Below are 18,122 nucleotides of genomic sequence, written 5' to 3' on the forward strand. Positions count from 1 at the left end.
ATTTTCCTTTATCCTCACTTGAAAATCCAGCACATGTTCCTAGGTGGCTACGTCACTCCTTTACTGTGTTTATGAAGGAAGCCATGGTTGTCACCCTAGGCTGCTTTCCATATATGGACTATAAGCATTCTCCATCTCCTCATCTCCATTACATGGGGGGCGGAGAGCAACCAGTAGTTTACAGAACAGAGTTACAAGGACATTGCATGTCTGTCAAGATCAAAAGGTCTTTTCTATCTTTGCTAAAAGTGTTCTTAGCTTGGAAGAAAAAGCTGCACTGCTTTATATTTTTACTTTTGGGTTCAATATCGCTTTAGTTAAAGCGTTTGTCAACTCCCCCCACCAAAAAAAAAGCATGTTATATGACAGTGCTTGTACTGTGCAATTTGGCCACCTGCAACACCTAAAAAAACTTGTCTGATCCTGACAGTTTCTGTTCTCCCCTATGTAAACTGACCATGGTGCATCATGGCTGCTGAGCCCTGACACCATGGTCAGTTTACGTGCCTCCATCTACTCTTTGTTGCTGGGTCCTCTTCCTCTCTCCCCACTTGTGTCAGTGCCACCCCCCGTCCTGCTGCTTGCATAATATGTATGCACCATCAGCATTGTCTCCTATTGTAGTGCCCCCCTCTGTGTGCAATTTATAAAATAAAAAAAATGCTGCAAATACTTCATTTAGGAGCGACGATCCGCGATCACATGACTGGAATCTCGGCCCCCGCTGCATCTGTCAGAGGACCAATGGAGAGAGCTGACTGATCATGCAATTGCAGATCTTGGCTCTAAAATGAGGCATTTACAGCATTTTTTTTTTTTTAAACCACACACAGAGTGGGACACTACAATAGGCGATAGCGCTGATGATGCAAACATGTTAGAGTGACTTAACAACCACTTTAAAGTGGTTATAAAAGGCAGAAGTTTTTTTTTTTTTTTTTATCTGCACCAGTGTGGAACCCAGAAGAGGATTGGGGCTGCTCTGTGCAGCAAAATCATTGCACAGAGCAGGGAAGTATAACAAGTTTCTTATTTTAACGCAAGAAAAAAAAAATGCATTTTTTTTAGCCTGCATAACCATAATCTCTATGGAGCTTGTTCACAACACTTTGCAAGCAAGTAGGTTTTTATGGCAGGAGACTATACATTTCTTACCATAAAAACGCTTTCCTTGCTAGCAATTTTTGCCTATCTGTAAACTGACAACAGTGCATTAGTTAACTTTGCATCATCAGCTCCCCCAAACTCCTCACTGTTAGCGTAGTTAGCAGGACTATTGCTGCACTCCTTATTTTGTGCTCAGAGCAGCTACTGTTTAACCAAGGCAGGGGGGTAGGCAACCGTTTGAGCACAGTGTACCGAAATACATTTTCAAAGAACTTGAGAGTGACGATTTTATAACAAAAAAAATTTCAACTTCACTCAATCACAAAAATGTTTTTTTTTTTATAAAAGTAAATGCTGTAAACTACTTGAGTAGTAGTGAGAAATTAACATCCTGCACTCACGCCTTAGATCAGTCCCAATTCCTGCAACCCCACAATTAAGATCACTGTCCCCACTGTACCCCCTTGCTCACCTGCCCCACCACTGTACCTCCTTGCACATCTGTCCCACCTCCGTTCCCCTTGCTCATCCGTACCACCAATGTACGTCCTTTCTCCTCTGCCCCATCTCTGTGCCCCATCTCTGTACCCCCTGGTCTTCTACCCAGCCACTGCAACCCTCTGCTCATCTGTCCCACCAATGCACCTCCTCTCACATCTGCCCCACCACTGTACCCTCCTGTTCCACCTCTGAACCCCTTCTGCTCATTTTCCCCACTGTTGTACCCTCCTGCTCATCTGCTCCACCGCTGTACCCTCTTCTCATCTATGATATGCGTGATATGCAGAGTGGTGAAAGGAAGCAGAGATAAGACAGCTACCTGTCCTGGCACACTCATCCTTCTGATCCACCTCTCGCATCTAGAAACACGTGCTTGTATGTGACGTCACAAGCATCTGGAATGGATGCGCAATGAAGAGCTCAGGTCAGGGGTACCTTCTGAAAGCAGTGGGCTTGTGTGCAGGATCATAAGTTGGGCCCCCGCAGCTGAGAAAAAGTGTGGTGCAAAAGTTGGGTGTGATTTTCATTGTGCTGAATACTGGCAGTGACTTCAAGGGACACAGAGTGTACGGGTTTAGTAGTAAGTGACGCAAAGGTTCAGGAATAATTTCAACAAAGTTCCCAGAAGCGCAACAGTAATTCTACAAACTGTTTTCTCAATAACTGTGAAATCCCTTCCTTTCTGAGATTGGTAGTGGCAACCAAGTGAGTCATCTTACTCCCAGATAGTGGACAGGGCTAGCAGTACTGTGATTGGCTTTAGCAGTGGCCAATGACAGTCGTTGTCCTCATGGAAACAGGGACCGCCCCTCCAGGATAACTGCACTCAATCTCGTGCCTTTTGCAAAAGCTGACGATCGCAGCTACAGCAAAGTTAGAGAACCAAACAACGTTTCCCTTCTTTTACAATGTGGCACAGTCCCTCCTCCTCAGCGCAGGTGTGGTGTGGAGAATTCGGAAATTGGAATGCATTAGTGTCTCACTGACACTTTTCTGTGCTGCTTTGTTGAGGGAGTTGAGTGCCGGCAAAAGAAGCTTCGAGTGTCACTTGCGGAACCAGTGCCGGGGGTTACCTACCCCTGAACTAAGGCCTGTAATATGGTTACAATATTTTTTGTTTGCAAAAAGCTTGACCTTAGTTAATAACAGTTAAAAAATAATCACACAGTAGAAGCAGTATTAAAGTAAAGAACATTTTTAAAAACAAAGTACAGCATATTATACAGGTAAAGCTGTGTTTTTAATGTCATGTGTGAACTGACCCTTTAAGTGTTTAGTATGTTCAGCTATTTTACACCTGAAAAGTACTCGTTATACATGGGTCAAAAATCTAAATAAAATTTGCAGTTTTTATCCACAGTAAAACACTTTATACTACTGCCGCTCAAACGGATACATAGTAATAGAAAATTACAAAAGAAAGCCCTGTATTACTTGGGTATCATATGTAGCAAAAGTTATTGTCAATTCATTAGATTAAATGCAAAAACTTCTGGTTCACAGCAGGTATACAGATGTGGTAACACAAGTGGTTATTCTAATAGGTGGCCTTCCTGCCCATAAGTAAGGATAAGTAGGATCAAGCTTCCCTTTACAGATTAAGCTTCCCTTTACAAGTAAAGAAAAGATCTACTGCCTATATAATCTGGCTCTACCAATTGTTTTGACAGTTCTTTTTCATTATATGCTCCGTTTAAATCGTAAAATTTTTAAGTAGAACTAAACCCATCAATTTAAGTTTCAAAAAACAATTACGGCATGTCAGGAATGCTGACACATTTGCATGTGCTCTCAAGCAAACAGTGAAACCATCATATGGCTGGTGTCATAACTGATCACAAATGCAGCATCATGGTAATTGCAGATCAGAGACTAAGATGGCAACTTCCTTGGCTGAAAAGGACAGGACAGGAGGGTTTAGTTCCACTTTAACCACTTTCTCTCCAGCCATTGTTTTAAAATGGCACAGGACAGAGCCAGAGCTATTTTCAAAAGGTGGTTGGATTCCACAGCTGCAGTGTATCAAACACTTGTACAGGAACCATCAACTATCAGTAGTAACAGCTGGAATTCAGTTCTAAAGCCTGGATTCTGAATCAACTTCTGGGTTTGCAATCCTGCTCCAAAGCTCAAAACTGAAGTTTCAAAAAGAAAAACAAACACACGAGCCTTTGAATGTGAGGAGCACTTCATATTCCCATTGCACGCATTCATGGATAAACGTTCAAAGTTTGGGTGCTGCAGCAACAACCAGCTGGATACTGGTTCAAGCCTTAAAGTAGATATTTGGCAGCACACCATGGATCGACACAAAGTAGCATCCAAACGGATTATTTATTGCATGATCACAACACAAGGAGAGTGCAACGTTTCAGAGTCACGCAGGACCCCTTTTGATCACATGCCTTACGAAGGGGCCCTGCGTGACTCTGAAATGTTACACTCTCCTTGTGTTGTGATCATGCAATAAATAATCTGTTTGGATGCTACTTTGTGTCGATCCATGGTGTGCTGCAAAATATTTACTTTTTTTAATGCAAGGAGGTTACAATGTTTAGAGAATAGTTGCTAAATTAGAACTTCATAAATATTTGAAATGCATATGGTTTTACGGCTTTGCTCGCAGACTGGTTGAATAGTATTACAAATCTGTCTTGTAATATTTGCATGTCTGCAACACTGCGGTCATGTCGACATTTTCTGGTTTAGCAAAATAGCATTGCATAACTTGCAATATTCCCTCTGCTGAACTGGAAGGGAGGTCATTAAGACAGTAATAAAAGTTAATTCCAGGAGCAGTTTTATCTGCCTGGCCATACAGTTTCGTAGAAGTGTGTGAATTACAATTGTTGCATCTTCAGAGATGCAGTTTGATGCCTAGTGCTTGGGAATGTGCATGGGCAACATCCAATTCTATGATAAGCACCTCTGCAATTCCATGCTGTGATACATTTCAATTAACCTGTTACATATTACTTAGTAGGGGAGGTTGAAAAAAAGACCATCAAGTCCAACCCATGTGTGTGATTATATGTCAGTATTACATTGTATATCCCTGTATGTTGCGTTCGTTCAGGTTCTTATCTAATCGTTTCTTGAAACTATCGATGCTCCTCGCTGAGACCACAGCCTGTGAAAGGGAATTCCACATTCTTGCCACTCTTACAGTAAAGAGCCCTCTACGTAGTTTAAGGTTTCACCTCTTTTCTTCTAATTTTAATGAGTGCCCACGAGTCTTGTTAAAACTCCCTTCTGCGGAAAAGTTTTATCCCTATTGTGGGGTCACCAGTATAGTATTTGTATATTGAAATCATATCCCCTCTCAAGCGTCTCTTCTCCAGAGAGAATAAGTTCAGTGCTCACAACCTTTCCTCATAACCAAGATCCTCCAGACCCTTTATTAGCTTTGTTGCCCTTCTTTGTACTTGCTCAATTTCCAGTACATCCTTCCTGAGGACCGGTGCCCAGAATTTGACAGCATACTCTAGGTGCGGTCGGACAAGTCTTAAAGAGTGGGAGAATTATTTTATCTCTGGAGTTGATCCCCTTTTTAATGCATGCCAATATTCTGTTTACTTTGTTAGGCTCAGCAATGGCATGCAATTCCAAGCTGCTACTATCATCTACTAGGACCCCCAGGTCCTTTTCCATATTAGATTCCCCCAGAGGCTCTCCCCCCAGTGTATAGATTGCATTCATATTTTTGCCACCCAAATGCATTATTTTACATTTTTCTACATTGAACCATTTGTCATGTCGTTGCTCACCCCATTAATTTGTTCAGATCTTCTTGCAAGGTTTCCACATCCTGTAGAGAAGTTATTTCCCGGCTTAGCTTATTATCATCCGCAAATACAGGGATTGAACCGTTTACCCCATCCTCCAGGTCTTTTATGAACAAATTAAATAGGATTGGTTCCAGCACAGAACCCCACTACCCACCCCTGACCATTCCGAGTACTCCCTATTTATACCACCCTCTGAACTTGCCCTTGTAGCCAGTTTTCAATCCATGTACTCACACTATGGTCCATGCCAACGGACCTTACTTTGTACAATAAACGTTTATGGGAAACTGTATCAAATGCTTTTGCAAAACACGTCTACATTTGTTTGCAAGGTTTCTACATTCTGCAGAAGTTATTACCCCGATTAGCTTAGCATCGTCCACAAATACAGACATTGAACTGTTTACCCCAGCCTCCAGGTCATACTCACCCTATGGTCGATGCCAGCGGACCTTCATTTTGTACATTAAATGTTTATGGGGAACTGTGTCAAATGCTTTTGCAAAACCCAGATACACCACGTCCACGGGCCTTCCTTTATCTAGATGGCAACTCACCTCCTCATATAAGGTTAATAAATTGGTTTGGCAAGAATGATTCTTCATGAATCCATGCCGATTACTGCTGATACCGTTTCTCATTACTAAAATCTTGTACATAGTCCCTTTATCATCCCCTCCAAGAGTTTACATACTATTGATGTTAGGCTAACTGTTCTAATTCCCATGGATGTATTTTAGGCCCTTTTTAAATACTGGTGCTACATTTGCTTTTCTCCAATCAGCTGGTACCATTCCAGTCAGTAGACTGTCAGTAAAAATTAGGAACAATGGTCTGGCAATTACTTGACTGAATTCCCCAAGTACCCTCGGGTGCAAGCCATCTGGTCCCAGTGATTTATTAATGTTAAGCTTCCCAAGTCTAATGTTAATTCTGTCCTCTGTTAGCCATGGGAGGTGCTTCCTGTGATATGTCATGAGGATAAACACTGCAGTTTAAATTCAATACCTTCGCCATCTCCCCATCCATTGTAACCAGATGCCCTTCCTCATTCTTTATGGGGCCAATATGGTCTGTCCTCCCTTATATACTGTTTACATACTTAAAGAATTTTTGCTCTCCTCCGCTATGTCTTTCATGTTCTATATTAGCGGCCCGTATTGCACCCTTACATTCCTTGTTGCATTCTTTATAAAGTCTGAATGCTGATGATGATCCCTCAACCTTGTATTTTTTAAAGGCCTTCTCCTTTGCTTTTATATGCATTTTTAAATGGGAGTTAAGCCATCCAGGACTTCTCTATCCAACTTTGCACATTTAACTGGGCAGGAGTTATATGTGACAAACACAAGCGCTTACACCACCAACAAATGTGTGTATTCCTTCTGGGGACTGTGGAATTCCCCTCCTATTCAGCAGCTACTTTAAATAGGTTCTATACCAGATAAAACCCGCTTAATTTCACAAAGATCTATAAATAAATAGATCAAACAATAAATGAATCCATAAATAGAGAGAGTATCGCTTAACAATATAATTAACCGCAGATGCCTGTTAAGTGCAATAAATGTTCATATGGTCCAAAATAGTAGTATATGAACTCAAAACATGTGTATAAATCGTATAGTCCATATCCAATGTTCAATTTTACTTTTATCCACTGATGGTCAATATGAATCTGAAAGAAATCTGGCACAGTTCTTGAGTCTTTTGACATGTATTGCACTTCTGCCCAAAAGACACCTCCACACGTACACACAAACGCCACACACAGGAGGATCTGTAAGATAAAAATCCCCCTTTGGTATTCCTCTTACCAGACTCAGCTGGTTTCACAAGCCTTATCAGAAACTCCTGTTGGTTCTCAATTCAGGTCTCCATCACCATCATATACAGTTCGTTAGGTATCTCAAAGGGGATGATCATAAAAAACACATATAGTGTAATTCCATCAAACAACAAATATTTTATTCAATTTAAAACCATCAAACATTGCACTCACAAACATCCAATCTTTTGAGCATTGGTTCTTATATACACAGCTTAATGATTGGCGAGGCTGAAGGATAGTTCCTCCCCGCTGGTAGCTCCTGGTCCGGACACCTCTCCTCCTTCCCTCCTGCCACTACTGCTGTGCTGATATGGTATGGTTCCACACTGACACGTTTCGTCGTATTGACATCATCTGAGGGTGGAGTTCCTAAAGGATTTTTTATATCCTCTGGAGCAAGTTATGTTAATCCTTCATGGAGTTATGTCATTCGTTTTTAAACATATTGCTCAGCCTCACTCCCCATCACTGAATATGGCCAGCAGGTAATCCCACACCAATCCTTATACGTACGATCCTAATCTACATCGCTCCATCCCACCCCGCACCCGTTCTTTAATTCCGGTGCCCACAAGCTTAATGTACTCCCTTTCAGGATCTCACTAATGCGGAACTATAAGGAAATCCATACCTACATTCCGCACTAGGGAGAGATCCCTCAATAGCTTTCCCCAGTGGGCATGGTAACAACACGATAGCATAAATGTTTCCCTCCTTACTCATTACCGATGGGGAACTGTCGTGCCTTGTCAGCATGCTTGATCGCCAACCCAAAATACTACCGCTAATTAGTTCGTCATTCAGTATCATTATAGTTTCCAAATAACAGGCAGCGGTAGCCATCCATCCATGGCTAAACGTTGCTCGATCATCATCCTACATCAGTGGGTCTGCCATCTCACACTGCTCCAAATATACCGCTGAGAATGGATTTATCCTCACTAAAATGACTCATACATTGAACGATCCCAATCGTGGATACGGGCATGAACGCAAGAAATGAGTCCCTTATTACAACACTTCCTCCTAATTTAACCTAATTATTAGAAGGGCCACCGCTAGACACTCTTCATCCGTATACTTTCTAATCATAAAACAAATTAAAATCAAAGATAACAACACTACATAGAGTTTCCTCTAATAAAAACAAATCACATCCCCATCAAATAATTGCGAGATATGTCTCTACACATATGTATCCATATATGTATATAAATAAAACCCACATATATAAACATGACAATAAAAATTGAAACTCTAAATTATTGCTATAGCGGGGTAGAAAATAAACACCTAATCTTTTAATCTATACAACTACTCATTTAGTCTATACAACCCATCTTATTCACCCCAGTACCCCAGTTCCCATGCTATCTCAGGGGATGGCGCCACCCCCGCAAGGAACCAAATTACGTGGCAGACAAAGAAGGGGCTGTAGAGCAGGTAGGCGAATCCAAAAAAGGAGGGACCAGGATCAGTTGGAATCTATAATTTAAGCAGTAGTACACTAACGCCTAAATAATACAAAATCTTACAATTAGGGTTAAAGTGTGCCCCTAGGAAATCCATCAATAAATTTAATGTATATATGGATATTCAGAAATATATCCGGAAAATAAATATGAAAAAGTATTTTTTAAACCAGAACACAGAGTAGAACAGCAACACATGTGGGCATAATAGGAGTTGACAGCATATCTAAAAGATATCTAGAAGGCATATCTAAAAGACATGAAAAATCTGCTACAGTTAATTAGATTAAACTAACAGAGGGATCAAAGATACATTTAGTGACAGCAGATGTATCTTCGCTGTACAGTATCATTCAACATGATGATGCCCTGCTGGCCTTAAATTGGGCTTTGAGCCAAAGGGATGATATTCCCCATAAACAGAAAGTTTTTCTGGGACGGGTTTTGGACTTCTGCCTGTCCCAGAATTACTTCTGGTACAACCAGCATTTTTACTCCCAAAAAAGAGGCGTAGCTATGGGGGCTAAATTTGCCCCCAGCATAGCAAATTTGTTTATGGCTGAGTGGGAGGACAGGGTGGTTTTCGCACAGCAACAACATAAAGCATCGTTGGTATTTTACAAAAGATTCATTGATGACCTCTTGTACATTTGGGAGGGCACAGAGAGTTCCTTGCATGAGTTTATGACATTTTTCAATTCTAATAAGATCATCTGTTTAGAATACGAATATAGCAAGGAAAAAAATACATTATCTGGATATAATAAGGCAAGGAGTGGATCTGATCACGAAAGTATATTTCAAACCCACAGACAGGAACAGTTACTTTGAATAGCGGACACCGTCCTCAGTGGTTAAAAAACATCCCCAAGGGCCAAGTGATGCGTATTCGACGTAATTGCACATCAGATATCGATTTTTATGCTCAGTCGGAAATTATTAAGAAACGGTTCGTGAAAAAGGGGTACAGCGAAAATGATTTGAATAAAGTAGTAGCAGAAATAAGAAAAATCCTGCGAAATAAATGTTTTGAGAATAAATCAAAGGAAAGCGCCTCCAAACAGGAATGGGGGTTCATCTCGGACTTCCATTCCCAGTATAAAGAGGTGGAGACTATATTGAACTGACACTGGCATATATTACATTTAGATAAATCATTAGGGCAAATCCTTCCGACCCGCCCTGTATTTACATACAGGAAGGCCCCCAATTTTGGGGATCAGGTGGTAAAAAAAGGTGGTGAATCCCCTGAAAAAGTTGGAAACGTTTTGGGATAAATGTGGTTTCTTTTCATGTAGAAAGTGCCAAACATGCACTAGGGTTAATCACCCGATCAGGGGTTTAGTAGAGTTCACCTCAACAGGTAACAACAAAAAATGTGAGATTAAGGTATTTATTACATGTAGGCTCCACCCATGTGGTATATGTTCTACAGTGTCTGTGCAATCTCATGTATGTGGGAAGAACCAAAAGGATCCCGAGGAAACGTACATCGGAACACATGTACAATATAGAAATAGGGTATAAAGACCACAGTGTGTCCCTGCATTTTAAAAAAGCACCATAATCAAGATTCTTCTTTATTAAAATTTTGGGGGGTAGATAGAGGGTATACTAATTGGCGGGTATCATATTGACCATCAGTGGATAAAAATAAAATTTAACATCAGATATGGACTATACGATTATACACGTTTTGAGTTCATATACTACTATTTTGGACCATATAAACATTTATTGCACTTAACAGGCATCTGCGGTTAATTATATTGTTAGGCGCTACTCTCTCCATTTATGGATTCATTTATTGTTTGATCGATTGATTTATTTGTAGATCATCCAGGACTTCTGTTTGCTCTTTTAAAATGTATTACCCAATGGGATGCATTGGCTGATGCCCTTATTTAATATGCTCTTAAAAGCAAACCCATCTCTCCTCCAAGTTCTTTGTTCCTAAGATTTTATCCCAATATATGCCTTCTAGCAAGGCTCATAGTTTAGGGAAATTAGCCCTTTTGAAATTCAGCGTCTTTGTATTCCCCTTATGTTTCCTATTTGTGTGATTTATACTGAAGCCAATCGACCTGTGATCGCTGTTACCTAAATTGCCCCGTATTTCCACATCCGTGATCAGGTCTGTATTGTGGGTAATTGGTAGATCCAGTAACGCTTTAATTCTAGTTGGTGCATCTACCATCTGAGCAATAAAATTGTCCTGCAAGATGTTTAGGAACTGGCGAGCCTTAGATGAATGTGCAGTTCCCTCCGCCCAGTCTATGTCTGGATAGTTAAAATCCCCCATTAAATATAAATCTTCCCATCCTTGCTGTTAATCCAAATTGTGATAGGAGATCCGTCTCCCCTTCCTCCCTCAGGTTAGGGGGCCTATAGCATACTCCCTGTATTTTCCCCTTAGCTTCATCCCTTTGAAGCTCTACCCCTAAGGATTCAACCTCCTCCCTAGCTCCCTTAGTGATGTCATCTCTCACATTCACTTGTACATTGACATATAGGCATAACCCTCCCCCTTTTTTTACCCTGTCTATCCTTACGATAAAGAGTATACCCTTGAAAGGTTGCCAGTCATTCATGAGGGCTGTTGAACCAGGTCTCTGAAATTCCCACAAAATTCAAATCCTCCTCGTACAACAGTATCTCTAGTTCACCCATCTTGTCCGCCAGGCTCCTGGCATTGGTGAAAATGCCACCTAGTTTAGACTGGTCGCATTTTATCTTATTGGGTGTTCCGAGATTGCAAACTAGGACTTGCAACTATACTTATCTTGGGTTTGTGTGCTTTGGTCAACCTACCTCTAATGCCCCCAATACTACCCTCTGGAATTTGTTCCGCGCTGGACTATCTCTACCTCTGGACCCCCCACCTAGTTTAAAAACCCCCTCTAACTTTATGGCCATCTTCATTCACAGCTGATCTGCACCCTCCTCATTTAGGTACAGTCCATTCCTATTATAGTACCGGTTATCGACTGAGAAGTCGGCCCAGTCCTCCAGGAACCCAAACCCCTCCTTACTACACCAGCTCTTCAGCCACTTGTTCACTTTCCTAATCTCCCTCTGTCTTTCTGGTGTGGCTTGATATACTGGTAGTATTCCTGAGACTACTACTTTGGAGGTCCTTTTGTTCAATTTAGCTCCTAAGTCCCTAAAATTGTTCTTTAGGACACTCCCATCTGCCTATTACATTGTCACTGGTGCCAACGTGCACCATGACAGCTGGGTCTTCCCTAGCCCCTCCCAGCAATTGTCCACCAGATCCGTGATGTGCCAAACCAGAGGGCCTGGTAGACAACATACCGTTCGGCGCTTCAGATCTTTGTTACAGATTGACCTCTCTGTTCTAAGAATAGAATCTGTCTTTCCTTTCCCCTCCCCACCACTCACTGTAGGAATTCTTCCGCCGGCAGCTAGGAGAGTCCCTCAGCTCCAGCACTGCTGGTCCCTGACTGGTTTCACCAATGTCACTCAATGGAGCGTACTTATTGGGATGCTCCAGCCCTGGATTAGCCTCCCTGGCACTTCCCCCTCTACCCTTACTGTCACTCCTCTAATCTTTGCTAGTGCCTGCGCCTCTTTGTCTCCACCTGCCTCTGTGCTGGCCCCAGCCGGCACCTGCCGCGTACGTTCTTGGCTCTCCTTTAGTATGGAGAGACATCTCAGTGCTGAAAGTTGCTTCCCCAGATTCAGAACCTGGGCTTCCTGGGAAACAATACGCTTACATTTTGCACAGCAGTATTTACCCTCGATCGGATAATCAAGGAACGCATACATGCCGCAAGATGTACAACGGGTCGCCTCTCCACACCCGCCGGGCATCGTACCTATTAAATTTAATGAGGATTGGGGATTATACCCTTTCCAAATTACCTAACTAGCTTCCTGACACTAATACTCAACAAGACAATACACAGCTACTCGCAGACCCGCGTGCAGAACTACCTGCGCTTGCAGACCTAACCTAAAATACACTGATTGATGTTCTTGTAATGGCTGAAATGAGCTGCATGTCCATAACATCCTCTGCTCACTACAGAGTACTAGTACTACTACTACTACTACTACTACTACGCATTTGTATGTGCTATCAGATCATAGTTGGAGATGCAAATTTTAACAACACTATAGAAAAAGTAACAATATTTAACCAGCAAAAAAAAAACCCTCACTAGGTAAGAATAATGTATGTAAAAACTGAGTAATAAATGGTTTTAAAAACCTTGAGGGTTGGCTCCTAGGAAGACATCTTCAAAATTCATTTTCGGCATGTATGCCAGTGACTGGATATAGTTTCGTGCCTAACATTGTCAGAAAAAAAAATGATAAAGAAGATGATCAGTTAAAAAAAAGACTGCATCTGAAACAATAAAACAGACACTTCATGGAAAATGCAAGTTGCTCATTAAATTTGCACTCAAGGCTGCTTTTGCTTCTAAATCAGTATTCTGCAGTTCCATGACAAGTCATGGCAACTACAGAAAGCGACAGCAAGCATTTAAGTAGACTGATAATGTTGAAACCAGCTCACAATGTAAGCCTCTCTTTGATTATTTTTTTCTCCGAGTTTTTGCACACATGTTAAAAATGCCCATTTTAGGCCTGATGATTACCTAAAACCACCAAATAGTTGAAAGTTTAGTTAGTTTAGCAGTTGAAATGTTTAGGACACACAAAAACTGTCCTAGTAACCAATAATTGTTTTATCAAATATATTGTTTTAGCTCACCATTTAAGAGTCAACAGTGAATATTGGTCCTAGAAATATTGCTCTCACCCCGGGACGGTGATCTCCAATATGTGTTTTCATACACAAGCACCCCAAAAGTTCTTTAGAGGTGGTTCTTTATTCCAACATTTTTTTTTTTTTTTTTTTACTTCATTGCTATCACAAGGTGGCCACCAAGAGCAACATTAGAATCTAAGGTCACCTCAGCACCTTAAGCCAGCTAAGCACAGACTGTTCTCAACTGCCATATTTCAGAGCAAATAGAAGAGAACGAGCTGCTTTACTAGAAAGCTGGCAACAAAAAACTATTTTAATGCCAGGATGGAGTACTTAAATAGGTGTAAAAGACACTCCAGTCAAGTAAAATCTTGAGTTATTTTTAGGGAGAGTGTTGTATATTAACCAGTGGGGGATATTATTTCTACAATATAAGATACTGGAAAGAAGCAATCCCATGGTTAGAATAGAACTGTATTCTAAGTCTAAAACACAGCATATTTAAAGCAGATTTCACATTAGGTTTCTGAATTTAGCAGAAATACATTGCATTAGGTTTAGTTCACACTGCAGCGATGCAGAAACCTTGCAAATCCACACAAACCTTCCACATTGCATGTGTTACGGCAGAAGTTCACACTGCCTTATGCGAACTGCTGGGAGTGTCAATTGAAAGTTAATATAGTGCGAACTGCAAATTCGGGCAAGAATGGAATTGCATGGGTGTGAAGACCCATGTAAACCAATTTTGCTGTAGACCAAAAAAAGGGTCCTGTGGAGTTTGGTCCGAATTCAATGCAATTCAGCCATACTAACTGTATGGCTGAAACCGCATTGCACAGATATTGCATGCGATTTTCACTGCATTGCAAATCACATCTGATGTCAACGTCGCACCAGTGGGAACCGTCCCTTAATTCAAACCAAAACCAGATTAGACTAGTCTCACTAGAAAATAAAAGGCAATTTGTGCTTGGCTGCAATGGATCACACATGTGCTTGGATAAGTGCTCAACTCCTTGATTCCACTCGACTTCAGAACTTGCAGTCAGGGTATTTGAGCTCACCAATCGTATAGCTTTGTCCTACCTTCCCCTTGAAGTATTCTATTTTAGCTCACAGCCAAGGCTTTTTATGCAGCTTGTTTTTAGCTATACATTATGTAGCAAATATTGGCACCTCACCTCATGGCTGGGCATCCTGTTAATGAGATACAAGGGAGGTGTTCCAGTCAGACGCATGATTTGCTGCAGCTGATTAATATCTTAGGGGCCTCGTCAAGGGCTTTATAAGCAGAACATACTGCGCTGTCAGCAACTGGAAATATCACCTTAGGGTAATATCACACAATGCCCTATATAACAGAGATTCAGCACAGCATATTCTTTATGTTCTTGGAAAACGCTGTGCTATGAAAACAAAATTATCCAGTTTATATCTTAAACACCTAACTCTTAGAATTATGGGTAACCAAAATTCAGACATTATAAAAAAATAAAAAAAAAAAATAAGAAGAAAAAAACTTCCTTTAAAATGTGCAAATCCACATGCAAATACAAAATTAAATAATTCCAAATAGTTTAATAATTCTGCTCACCAATTCAATAAACCATGCTTTTTTTTTTTCAAAATATTCATGCTTAAAGTATTATAGCATCCACACTCTTTATACTAACCACACAATAAAAAAGGCACAGACATGCAGATCAGGAACACAGCAAAATGCTTAAAGGGTGTGATCATGAAACCAAGTTGAAGATATTGTGAAGTTCTAAACCACTTTTCCCCCTTTGCCATTTTGTCATTTAGGTGCTGTTTTTTTAAGCCTAGGCCCAACTGTTTAAAAAAATGGATTGTCTGTACAGTTTTTTTTCTAATTTTCTTAAAGGTATTTTTTCTATTAAAAAAACAATGAAGGCTAAGACCAAGAGTCTGCCTTTATGCCAGGCAGGAAACGCAGGAAAAAGAACAGGACAACCATTCCCTGCTGTATGAAGACAGCTATTTCAGCAATGCTTTTTAGGTCAGGTGCAAAGTGGTGTTTGTCATTCCAAATTATTTTCAAACAGCAAAATCTGAAGTAACCGATACAAAGGATGTAAAAACCATCAATGTACTGGATGGGAAAAATACACATTCTGAAATCTCATTTTAGTCATGCACTTGTGCTCTATTCCCTAGACAGAACGTGCAATTGAATTTTTCATATATGCGCCGCCCCCCTCCCCCCCCCCCTTTTTTTTTTAACACATAACCCAGTCCAAACACTAAGAAATAAGAAGGCAGAAAGGACTGTTACATATGTAAAGAAAAACCTCAATTTTTTGCATTGTTAACGACATGGTTACAGTTACAGAATTGTGGCTTCACTTGTTTCACAAATGTACAGTTTTATGATTATTACCCTTTAAGCTTTAGTGTGAAAATGGTAAGGATGAAGGGGGGAAAGGGATGGTGGACATGCAAATATGTATTAATTTTAGTAATTTCATTAGGAGGGGGTGCTCATTATTTAAACACACTTTAGAAAAAAATGATTAGGATGTTTGTTTTAGTGTTAGGCCAAGGATACTATATAGACACTTAGGTGCCACCTTGATTTCTGCACAAGGTTCTAATTTATAGAAGTGATAAGAAATCATACAGAGGAATAATTATGTAATCGTGCAAGAGCTATTCATATCAATGATCAGGAACTCTTATAAATATCAGTGTTCATCATGGAAGCTCAGGGTGCAGAGAATGCTTAGAAATATCTGGGACACATTTTAATCTCTGTGGACACAAACATAAGACTCACAGCCTCCGAGGAGATTTTCTGCAGTAGCTCGGGCTCAGGGGTTCCAACCAGCCTCAAAATGAGCTTCAACTGATCAATATCTACAGGTGGGCTATGAAGGAAAATGTGTGACAAGTGACGCAATTGCCACAAACCAGACAACGGTAGGGATGAGCTTTCCCCTTCATACAGGACTACTTTAGAAAGAAAAAAAGGATTTGGAAAGGGTTACACAGACACATTACTGAAGATGGGAAATGAAAACGGGATGGTTTACACCAAAGCAGGAATAGCAACAACACATAATACAAGGAATACTCAACGCTCATGCACCAACCACAGATAAATAGTCAAACTCGCACAAAAAAAAAAAAAAGAAAAAAAAAAAAAAAGAAAAAAGGTAAGTCAATACAACTCAATCAATACGACTGGACAAATCAAAAGCATCACAAATACACAGAAAAAAGGACTTATGTATTCTAATAAACATGAATATGTAGGCATTTTTTCCCTTACCCATTAAGAACTCGAGATGCAGAACACTATTTGCTTTTGTAGGGTAGGCGAGTGCAAGCAATTATGCATTTCTTTTTTTCTGATCAAAATTGTTCCCAAAATCTGACAAGCTGCTGAAACTGAGAAACTCCTGTACTGATCAACTTTTTACAGACAATGTTCATGACTATTGCTTCATAATGTCCTTTTGGACCTGAAGACTGACAGAAGTTATAACAGAAATGAAGCTTCAATCTGCAGCATCATTTATCTACCAAAACTCTAAATTTTCAGTACCCGATTCACCTGTATTAAAAGTTCAGATACAAAAATATAAAACCGAGCTGACAAATTTTTAAAGTGTTGTACAAGACCTAGCTGTAAACATCAGAATCGTCAGGATTTTTTTTTTTTTTTTTTTTAAAGAGGATTTTACACTTTGTTCAGTATTTGCCAGTTAAAGCGTTACTAAACCCACAATAAAATCAGTCTGTATATGCAGTAATGCATGCTTTTTATACTCACTGTGGAACTTAAGGGGTTAAGCCTCTTATGTAAAAAGGCTGTTTGATCCAGTCTTCTGACCCTCCCGTTATACTGTCCCCAATCCATCTGCCGATAGTACAGAGCCTTAAAAGGCACCCTGCACATGCTAGAGAGTTTTTTTTTTTTGTTTTTTTTTTTTGAGGGGGGTGGGGGGTGCATGTGATGAGCATAGGGCCAATCAGCACTGTCCAGAGAGAGTCAAGGGTCAAGCAATAGGACAGTCAGGAGAATGAAAACTCCTCCTAAAAGTTTTAACCAGTGCTCGGCTGGACACTGATAGAAGTCATAAGACTGCTATATACTGCTGATGATTTATATTAACTTAAATAATTGTATTTCCATGTTCTGTGCACTGTGGGAGACCAGATATAGTGAATGCAGGATCCTGGTTTTAGTAACACCAAGTATAAATAGATACAAATAAACAATGTAATCTGAAAACCCACTTTTTGAAAACTAAGGGGTTTGGTATTCAACCAAGAATAAACTTTCTATTTTAGTGCCAGTTCACACTAGGGCAATGCCAGACATTGCTTGTAATTCGCACCGCATTGCTGTAAAGATCACATGCGATGTCTGTGCGATGCAATTTCAGCCATACAAATTGTATGGCTGAAAGCACATTGCATTTGCACCAAAACAGCGCAGGACCCTTTTTTGGTCTGCACTGGAAACAGATTGCATGGGTGTTCATATCTATGCGATTTGATTCCGACACAATTTCACATTTTGCACTGCAAACCAATCAGGGGGGGGTCATTAACTTTACATCAACACCCCCAGCGGTATGCAGACCTGTGTGAACCACTGTGCAATTCATGTGCAATGCGGGAACCAGCACTGAATCACAGGGTTTCCCCGCTTT

General features: G+C 40.5%; 1 protein-coding gene across 2 annotated transcripts in view; it reads right to left on the reverse strand.

Moving 5' to 3' along the window:
- The window catches only part of LOC143982423 (mitogen-activated protein kinase 14), a 114,192-nt gene that overhangs the window by 34,505 nt on the left and 61,565 nt on the right, over positions 1–18,122 (reverse strand). The window contains exons 9-10 of one of the 2 annotated variants that reach the window (XM_077481114.1): positions 14,622–14,701; positions 12,934–13,012 (exon numbers count right to left, since the gene is read on the reverse strand). In XM_077481114.1, coding sequence (XP_077337240.1) covers positions 12,934–13,012; positions 14,622–14,701 — 159 coding nt within the window. Of the gene's footprint in view, positions 1–12,933; positions 13,013–14,621; positions 14,702–16,237; positions 16,318–18,122 lie in introns of both variants that reach the window. The other variant, XM_077481113.1, reaches the window with a different exon arrangement.

The sequence above is a fragment of the Lithobates pipiens genome, unplaced genomic scaffold (assembly GCF_037356315.1).
Source record: "Lithobates pipiens isolate NorthernLeopardFrog02 unplaced genomic scaffold, aLitPip1_a1.2 Scaffold_16, whole genome shotgun sequence".
Classification (NCBI taxonomy): domain Eukaryota; kingdom Metazoa; phylum Chordata; class Amphibia; order Anura; family Ranidae; genus Lithobates; species Lithobates pipiens.